General features: G+C 35.2%; 1 protein-coding gene across 1 annotated transcript; it reads right to left on the bottom strand.

Moving 5' to 3' along the window:
• Positions 1-279: 279 nt before the first annotated feature.
• LOC113357625 (pollen-specific leucine-rich repeat extensin-like protein 3) lies at positions 280-3,050 on the bottom strand. The gene has a single exon (XM_026601065.1). It carries the CDS (start codon positions 2,852-2,854, stop codon positions 719-721), a length of 2,136 nt encoding a protein of 711 aa, XP_026456850.1. The 5' UTR covers positions 2,855-3,050; the 3' UTR covers positions 280-718.
• Between the last annotated feature and the right edge of the window lie 7,645 nt (positions 3,051-10,695).

Here is a 10,695-nt window from a genome sequence, read left to right as displayed (position 1 = left end):
TGTAAAATGGTTTTATCTTTCATCGTATGACATGACGATTGGGTGTTATGTATCGGGATGATGAATATATCTTGGTTTAAGAAACCAACATATGTTCAATTTTGCCTCTCAGATTTATAGATTTCGTCTCTTCAATTGTATTTAGTATGATTGTGGTATGACAACATTATATGATAAAGACCATACAACTCAAAAATGTGCATTGCATAACACTTGGTTAAATATCACTGTTGTTGCAATTTCTTAGAACCTTTAATGTTATCTGACAAACATCCACAATTATCTTACTTGTTTGCATATGGTATTTACTTTGAAATGTAACGAATCACTTACACATTCATTCCTAGCTACACTTAAATACATTCATTACATGAAGATGTTCTTATTCCTATAATACAGACTATTGGAACAAAAAGGTGCCAAAGATGTCATAAAATGAAAAAGTCAATTTGGTGAGTAATCAACAAAATGTATTAGTATTGATCTGTTTGCATATCTGTGTCTTGGCCTACTAAATACAATTTTGATGTTTTACTTAATAGTCTTGTGTGCATATTTCCCTTCAATTGATGAAAGAATTCGATTGAATGATGAGATATTGGTTACAATGCCAAATGCGCGGATCTTTCAGTTAGCTAAAAAGATTGTTCAGTTTTCATTTCAGACATGTAAAAGTTGACTGCTAAAGAGTAGGTGTAGAGATTTCAAGGTACACTACTTAGTAACCTAGGAACACGGGTGGAGGAGGCGATGAATAAGCAAAGCCTAAATCTGGTGGTAGGATTAAATCTGGTAATGTGATTGGTGGAGTAGAGCTCATAGGTGGTGATGGTGGTGGTGGGGAGGATGCAGGTGGTGGGGGTGAGTGAGTTATTGGTTGTGGAAGCGGGTGAACTGGTGGTGGCGGTGAGTAAACTAGTGGTGGTAGTGGTGGCGAGTAAATTGGTGGTAGAGGAGAGTGAACTGGTGGTGGGGGAGAATGAACTGGGGGTGGCGGAGAATGAATAGACAGTGAGGGAGAGTGAACTGGCGGTGGAGGAGAGTATACATGTGGTGGTGGAGAGTATACATGAGGTGATCTTGTCTTTTCTACAGGGGATTTACCTTTGGGCGTTGGAACCGATGGTGGGGAGTTAAGATTAGTTGATCTCTTTTCTTGGACAGGAGATTTTCTTGAGAGCGGTGAGGAGTGAATTGTTGGTGGTGTCGAGAAGTGAATCGGTGGTGGTGGTATTGGAGAGTTTACAGATGGTACGAGAGAATGTATAGGAGGCGGTCTCATCCTTTTTACAGGGGATTTACTTTCAGGGGTTAGAACCGGGGGTGGTGGAGAGTAAACAGGAGGTGATTTCATCTCTTGGAGGGGTAATTTATATTTGGGTGACGGAGATGATGGCTTTTTTGAGGGAATGGGAACCAGATATGGTTTTGATTTAAAAGTTGGGCTTGACCGTTTGTTAGAATAAGGTGATGTGTTTGATTGTTGTGGTACATCAATTGGCGATGAAGTTGGTTGTGATTGAGGTGATGGTCGCGGTTGAGATCTCGGTGTTGGCTGCGGTTGTGGTTGAGGTTTTGGGGACGAAGGAGTTGGAGTTGGCGTGGGTGTCTTCGTCGTGCCTGGTGGAGGCCCCAGTTTATTAGATACGGGTAAAGCTACACACTTAGAATTATTGCAGTCAACTGGGTTGTTCACCACGAGGGTACATACTTTTGTTGTCTTTTGTATTGGCCTAGAAGGCAGACAGTTTCTTGAATCATCAAAGTACGTGTTGGAGTTGCTTGATGGAACACATAAATGTGACTCTTCGTTAAAAAAATTATCTGAGAATGTAAAATTTTCCAACTTAGGCAACTTGCATACCTTTTCTGGGACAAGCCCCGTTAAAGAATTTCCCGACAAATCCAAAATCTCAAGAAGTTTCATGGGGCAGAATCTGTTATCCATGTCTCCTACAAATGAATTTAATCCCGCATCGAATACTGTCAAATTCGTCAGGGACGAAACCTCTGTTGGTATACATCCAGCAAATTCATTATTAAGTAAGTTTATCTCATTCAACGTGCCACCCATCTTACCAATGCTTTTAGGGATGCACCCTGTGAATTTATTGTTGGCCAAAACCACAACTGAGACTGGCGAGTTTCCAAAATTTTCGGGGAGATCAGAGTGGAATCGATTGTCGTTCAAAAACAAACCATCTAGATCCTTATTAAAGAGCTCTGGAGGCAACTTACCTTCAAAATCATTAAACCTAAGATCAAGATATTTGAGTGCAGGAATTGAAAGAACGACTTTTGGAAAAGGACCCACAAACCTGTTGTTGCTGAGATCAAGTTCATGAAGTATCGTCAGTCTTGAAAAGCTCTGGGGAACAACCCCACAAAAACGGTTTGAGTTCACATGAAACAGAGCAATATCATTCATCAAACCTAATTCTACAGGAAGGTAACCAGCAATGTCTCCCTCATTAATATCAACACCAGCAACAACACTCATATCTGGATTATCAAGAGCAGGTGAACAAAAGACACCATTATAGGCACATACGTCTGGTCCAACCCAATTCCCAGTTGTATTAAATGGGTCTGAATACATAGATTTCTTCCATGCTTGAAGACCAATATAAGCTCGACGAAGTCTTTTATTTGCAAATGTTTCCTTTATATCGATTTCATATTCAACATTGTCAGGCAAAGCTCCATGTTCAGGAAAGGTCAAGAGTTGTCTGCGAACAATCAATGAAGCTTCTTCTTCAGTAACAGCAGACAAGAATGAAGGTAATAACACGAAGAAGAAGAAAATGGCGAATAGTAGAGAGAAAAACCAAGTGGAACCAAATAACACCTGCATTCTGAATACACCGGCCACAATGCCTTGAGAAAATGTCCTAAGGATTTAACGAAAGAATGTTGACATTTATTTAGTCAGGAATTTTGTAAAAATATCGATCAATCTTGAGTAACAAAGAAATTTGAGAAGCTGTTTTGTCTATGATTTTATTTTTGATCAAAATTTTGAATGTTCATAATCTATGCAGGGTTTTCAAAAATTTTATTCCAAGTATTCTTTTATTAGAAATATATTCTTCTTTTTTTTTGGTAAAATTCTTTTATTAGAAATTTCCATAGCTTTTTTATGGCTCCTAAAATTAAGGTAATTGTTAATCACCACAATCTTGTTTTTCTTTTATCTTTTTATGTTCTAATTTTAGTGGGAGTTCCTTAGATTGTGGAAGGGAGGACATCCTGAACTGGTGTACGAGTCAACTGAGATAAACAGTTATGAGGAAAATGACAACCATTCAAAACTTTCATTCTTTAACAGTTTAACGATTTTTTATTCATTGACCATATACCATTAACAAGTCAAAAATAAGTTGATTTTCTTTTATCTTTTCAATGATATCCATTGGATCGTTTACGTAATATAAGCGCTAACTAGAAAGCTAATCGGGAAACATGATAATAGGGAGCATATTAAGTACTATTGGATTTCAAGAGGCTACTTCGACGGATTATATGTTCAAACTTTAATAGGCATGATTTTTGATGGAATACCATAGGGAGTGCTGACGTAGTGTTGTAGATCACCTGGCATCCGCACTAAAAGAGACAGGATAAATTTTCTTTCTTCGAGTATGTTAGTCTAAGATTAAAAAACAAATAAAAAAATTTTGTATAGATAAAACGAGTCAAAACAAATGGGCCCAAAATAATCATTGTTGTGGTAAATAAATATTCTTTGAATTTACATCACACTTACACAACCACCTTTTCATCTTCTTTTCCATCTCTTCACATCTACCAATACTTGTAACTACTACCATTAGTACTAATGAATGCATGTCATTTGCGCTATTGTAAATGCTAATGAATTCTCTCTGTCGTATTATCCTATAGATAGAGATAATTTCCTTTTTAATGGTGATACAAATATCTAGTAACAAGAAATTCCCTCTTTTCCTATCTATATTTCTTTTGTCCAGTAGTTCATTTTTGATTTAGTTTATAACATGTTATGTCATTGAGCTAGTTTATTTTGTTTTTCTAATAATCTAGTAAGATCAAATTTCCCTGATTTGTTTTAAAGGTTGTCAATTAACCACAATGATAACCATTTTATATAATAAGGTAAGATACTATTTTTCGTTTTTTTTTATTTTAAAAAAACGAAAAAAAATTGAAAACTGTTGTAGGGCCCATGGCCCATAAATGTGCGGCCAACTAACTATACCTAGGGTTTCCCTTACATGTATATAAGGATATTATAGATATGTAATGTGGCTGATGAATCAATAAGATATTCTGCTCTCTCTCTCTTATCTCTTTGTCTTCTTCTTTACAATTCTACTGAAAAACGTTATCAAGCACCAGCTCTCTCGCTGCCGCAAAAGAAATATTTTTTTTCTTTCTTCGGGTTCTCTTCAATCGGTACCCCAAAAGCCCTGTCATAGACTGTTTACGGGTGCCTGATTTCTTTTACCTTTTCAATCTTCGGTTAAGAAGGTACGTTTTTCATTTGTATTTTTTTTCTTTCTAAAACTTGTAATGTGATCTATGAGGAATTTGACTACCTAATCCTAATTGTCTTCCATTTTTTCCCTTATGTACATGTATATGTGTTGATGATTGATTATTAGTTTTTCTTTTTAATAATATGGATATGTTATGCTATTTATTTTTGATCACATGACATGTATGATTGATAATCATAAAATTTCGTTTGGATTTGTTTTTGGATACTTCAAGAAATCTATGCTCCATTTTGGTTATACATAACTTGTGATTTTGGGTGTGCTTTCTCCTCTGACATTTCTGTTTGATTCACATGGTGCTCATAATTTTTTATTTTTAATTATTTTTTTTTTGTGTCTGCTATAAATGATATAATTGCTCTTGTTTTTGGATGATAAGTACACCTATTCCATAAATATTAACCTTTGATTTGATTCAACTATTTTTTTTTCTTACTTGAAAAGTATGTTTTTGTACTGCCAGATATTAGAATCCCAAGTTTTTAATTAAAATTGATTGATATAGTTATACTTGTACCTATCATCATCATTATGTATGATTGTATTTCATCTACCTGTCTTTGCTAAAAATTAACCATATAATTTGTCCTAAGTGATTTTAGTATATAGTTTGTCCTATTTGATTTGTCCTCTATAGTTTATCTATGTGATTTTACACTGATAATTTTTTTATGTAGCTACATGAACTTTCATGATTCTTATTAACTATCACATGAATGTTTGTTTTCTTTCAATATTTTATCAAAAATTTTGGTCATTGTGAGTGTGACGTTTGCTCTGTTTGCAATAAGCCTCTATCATTTAATGTCCGATTTTGTGAAACGTTTTCTTTTCTTTTATTGTTCATCTTTAATAATCATTAATTATCCATATTTTAATTTTCTAACAAAAAAAAAGAAAAAAAGAAAAAAACTGAAAAAATCTGCCATGTACGTTACTGTGCTAATCTTGTATCTAATTCCTTTATTAGGATGACTGCTTCCTAAAAAAATTTAAAAAAAATTGTATGTACGGTGATCCTTGGTTACTTTGTCACAAGTATATTGGTGCACTTTTTTAATTTTTTTTTGGGATCATAAGTATTCAGTATAGGCTTTGCATTTTTTTTTGGGTTCATAAGTACTTGAGCACCGTTGTTGTCTATTTTATGTAGAAATCATTTTCTTGTGGAAAATGAATATATCCCATATAAAACCTTCTACTAATGACGACGTACTGTCCAAAAGTTGGATCCATATGCACCTATGTTTCTAAGGAAACATTTTTTCCTCAATTTACATTGAATACAAAAATCTTTGTTGAAATAAGGAAATTTAAATATTCATGTTGTTTTTCCACGAGCACGAATGTCTACTGGGATGTAATTCACTGGTTAGACTATTGAATTAGAATCAGTAGCTTCAACAAAGTTGTGTTGTAGTCAAAAGCACATAAATCACAACTTTTGCGGAAGGACTCACAAAAAGTGATATGATTCAGATTTATTTTTCTTCCACTTTTCTATCCATTCATAATACTAACGAACCAGTATATGTTAAAGTATGCAAACAAGAGATCCACTATTTTTAGTAAGCTAATTCAACCTAAAGTAAGTGGTTTCCATGTGTAGTGAGATTCTCTTGGCCTTTTAAGATAAAGAAATTTCTCAAATTAAGATAAACGTAGTAAAATTGAAAATGGAAAGACCCCGAAGTAATGAGGTTTAGATGTATCGACTCATATAAAGCATGTGAAAAGGGACATATATATCATGAGACCAAGATGTATTTTTCCCCTGGTAGTAATGACACCAAAATACGGGTATCAACTGAATATGGGATGAAGCTAAGATGTAATTCTAAGCTCTCGCCAGAGAGTTGAGAATGAATCTTCTTACCGGTATTGGTACAAGCAATGCAATGTAGGTACCATAGTAGCAGCCAGTTTCCATGGGAAGGTCATACTTTAGACATCAACTTTAATGACAAGAAGAACTTTGTCGGCGAATTATTATTTATTTGAACTAGATCCAATGTCTGCACTTATGTAATAAAAATTACATCATTCCCACGAGAGAAATTTCCTATAGTATTTGAGATATATCCAGATGAAAAATATATCATCCCGCTGAAACGTACCATATATCCACTCTAAAATACTTGAGTTGAATTTCACTTTTGTTACTAATAAGGTCACACCACTTATTTGATATCTCAAGACTCAATGTCCAACATATAGTGGTTTCCCTACCACCAGCTTAAGGAATTTAAATTAGTTGTTGAACTATTTCCTTATAATGTGACTATGAGGATTGGATCATCGAGCGCAGCACTGCTCAAATTTTGTTTCCAAGATGGAACAAAGATTAAAAGTCACAAAAGCTCTATATGTACCGAGATCAAATCACCTTGTTAAATTCCAAAGAGACCCATGCAAGTGGATATCATATGGAAACTCACAATGATGAGAATATAATTGATTGCATCTTTTATAGTCTCTAATATATTTGGAAGGAAATATATCTTAGAGAAACTAATGAGTCAATCTAGTGAAATGTAAATCACTATAGTATTTGGATTACTGAATCAATATTGACTCCGACGATGAAATGTTAGGAATTGACTCATACAGGCTTTGACATAACCATAAAGGCACTTTGGTTGTGACATGATGCTTCGTTTGGAAAGAAATCGTACGTACATCACTGTGTTTGAGTGGACGAGACAATGGGAAAGATTGATAGAATGCGAAGTGACGGCATATCTCTGAATAAGTGTTTTCTAAAGTACTATATGCACAACCCCCCCTTCCCATTATGCTTTTAGGTGAGAAAGCATATCACTCATTTTTATAAAGTTTTCAGTAAAACAGGATCGAGACCATCCTAAGATGCAAATGGTAAAAATTACATATTAGAAAGAAAACGAGGTGAAATTTAGAAAAATATTCATGCAGAATGCGGACCATTAAAGTGACTTATGGCTCTGGTGAATGTTTTGACATTTTGAAGTAGTTATAGTTTCCAAGAAGTTTTGCGTTTGGAAAATTACTAGCACATATTATACATATAAAGGCTCAGCACCCCTTGAAAATGCTAGCTAGTGCATATCAAAAGGACTTGATGGTTATTACATGTTTAATAGGATCAATGTAGAGCATCCTATACCCCATGGTCTCGCAAAGGATATCATCAAAGGTTACAAATGGTGCCTAAGGCATGTTTATACGTACAAACCTACCTTTAACTGCTTGGAGAATATGCAATATTACGCGCATCTTCACTTATTCGTTTTAGACCCACAATTGGTCAACCATTCTTTGCGTACCAGTTGGTAACTGGATATAAGCCTGACATTTTTTTTTTGTTCTTGCGCAATTTTGGTTGCACTATATATGTGCCCTTATGACTCCACATCATACTATGATAGGTCATCAAAATGATTAAGTGACTATGTTGGAAAAGAATTTCCAAGAATTATCCGCATTTTTAAAACCTTTGGCAGGAGATCTCTTACCGCTGGATTTACGGTTTGTCATTTTAATGAGACAGTCTTCCCGTCGTTAGGGGGAGATAAGAAAAAGTATTTTCTAAGGGAACGACATGAATTTTCGTGGTATGTTCCCACTGTGTCTCATATTGATTCTACTACTCCAAAAATGTAATGTGAAGTGACAAAGAATAATCGATTTTTCAGGATGTAGACCGATGTCGCTAAAGTGATGAGATCACACATACCAGCTGCAAACCTACCTGCAAGGTTACAAATCCTCAAGACGGGATATACACCATAGACTAAGGTGTTGCAACTACATTTAGTGGAAGTGTGGTTGAGGCCGTGGCTCCATAAAGGAAGATGGAGAGACCACCAGGTTCGATCAATGCTCACCTAGAAAGGAAGTAGATGAGTAAGGCACAACCTATAATTTGTATTATTAATAAAATCATCTCATTTGATTGTCTCTGAATATGTCCATGAATCAAAAATGGAGGACGCTCCGAAGTTTAATGATTCCGGAGAACAATGAAATCCTAAATGATTATGAGAACACACACGAGTCAAATGGAAAGATCGTGCGAGCATATTAATGATTATTTTTATATATAGTTGCTCAAAAAAATATAGCAGTATGAGATCGACCATGGTTTTTGTTATTTAATGTCAACAAAGAGCATATTTGGCCTACACAATCTACGTAGAACTTGGTTCTTTGACAAATATACATGTATTTGGTGTGGTAGTGCTAACCAACCAAGTGTGAATCCTATGGGACATACATGATTATTTGTTACAAAGTATCAAGACTCACCTTGTGGTGCGAGGTTTCTCACAAAGCCCTTGAATTGTCCTCTAGTAATGAACGTTATAGCGTTCCGCTACTTAGTTAGCTTGGTAATTTCAAAAGGACTTGAAATGCAGCATATGCACGTGGTTGTTACGTATATCTGAAAGAATCAAGAGATAATAGATATTTACAAAAGTACTTGATAGCCTTTTGTTTCCAAATCAAGTGACTCTAAACCACAAAGTGCGTTTACAGTTAGATAAAACGCTCACTTATCGATTAAAACAATCAGGCGGATGTGGTATACCCGTCTAAGTGACTTTTTGATTTGGAGGGGATATACAAGTAAGTTATTTTTTTTTTGTGTATTCACAAGAAAGTTCTTGATTTGAAATTGTAGCTATCTTTGTCGATGGTACAGACATGATCGGTACTCTTGATGTAATAAGACACCTTAAGAGCTATTAGAAATCCAAATTTGAGATGAAAAATCTAGGGAAAGCTCGACCAAATACTGAGCTTCTGGTATATTATTCCAACAGTTTGCATATGTCTAAAGTTTTCAGGCAATTTAACAAAGACATGCATCCTGATAGCACTCCCATGATTAGTTGAAGTACAAATAAATAAATGACCATTTCGTCTAAAGAAAGATGACGAAGATGTGTTGGGATATGAAATTCCCCTATCTAAGTGCAATAGACGCATTGTTGTACTTAGCATAATGTACTCGACCAAATGTTACATCCTTAGTGAACTTGTAAGCTAGATATAGCTCAGCGCCAACGCAACGTCATTGGAATAGTATAGTGAATGTAATTATGTACTTAAAAGTGACCATTGACATAAATTTGTTTTATCCCTACAAAGATATAAAAAGGAATGCTAATGAAAGTGCAATCCAAAAGTTGCTGATTATGAAGGAATAATAATCTCTTCTCCAACGAAAGTAATCATGGGGAGATATGGTAGACTATTTTCTAGGTCATTACCGAAATTCAGTTTCGAAAAGTACATGACTAAAGGAACTGTATAGAAAACTCTGAAAGTAATCAGGGGAGATGCCGACATCAGGGGGAGGATCCAAGGATATGATGTTGACATTTTACTTCGAAATTGAAGCTGTGTTGTACTCTTTTTCCCTTCGACCGAGAATAGTTTTTCCCAAAGGGTTTTGTCACTCGACAAGGTTTTTAGCGAGACAGCACTAAAAACATCAAGTATGTTGAACATTGAAGATATAAAGATCGCGTTGATATTACTGAAAATATCTGAATCAAAGAAATGAAACGCGATAGTCTGTTAAGTAATGTAACTTCCAGAAAATCAATAACAGGGTCTTATAAACATTCAAGTCACCAAAGTAAAGTGTGATAAACTCCACTTGACTGCATTAGACTAATGAAAATTGTCTGACATCAGGGGGAGCATCTAATGGTGTGTTGAACTATTTTCCTTCATCGAGGTTACTTTTTCCCACAGGGTTTTGTTACTCGGTGAGGTTTTTAATGATACAACAACGAACACCGGGAATGTAATTTCCCAGCTAAGGCTATTGCCTTTCCCATGAGGATTTTATGCCTTAGGAGTTGTGAAGCAACTAGTCAACTTCAACGGAGCAAAGTGATCATCTGAAACAGATCATCTTTACTTGCGTCCGTCACGTTGTACTCTTTTCCCTTCGTCAAGGTTTTATCCCACTGGGTTTTCCTTGTCAAGGTTTTAATGAGGCAACATATACGCATCCAACCATGTTCTAAGTTTACTTAAAACTGTACTCTTTTTCTTTAGTTCAGATTTTTTCCCTCTGGGTTAGCCTGACGAAGTTTTAACGAGACAATTAACTTAGACTTGACGGTCTTTGAAGATCGTATTGCATGTGATGAACTATATA

Source organism: Papaver somniferum, chromosome 3 (assembly GCF_003573695.1).
Source record: "Papaver somniferum cultivar HN1 chromosome 3, ASM357369v1, whole genome shotgun sequence".
Lineage (NCBI taxonomy): Eukaryota > Viridiplantae > Streptophyta > Magnoliopsida > Ranunculales > Papaveraceae > Papaver > Papaver somniferum.
The sequence above is the reverse complement of the archived record's forward strand: the minus strand, read 5'-3'. Positions and strand labels throughout refer to the sequence as shown.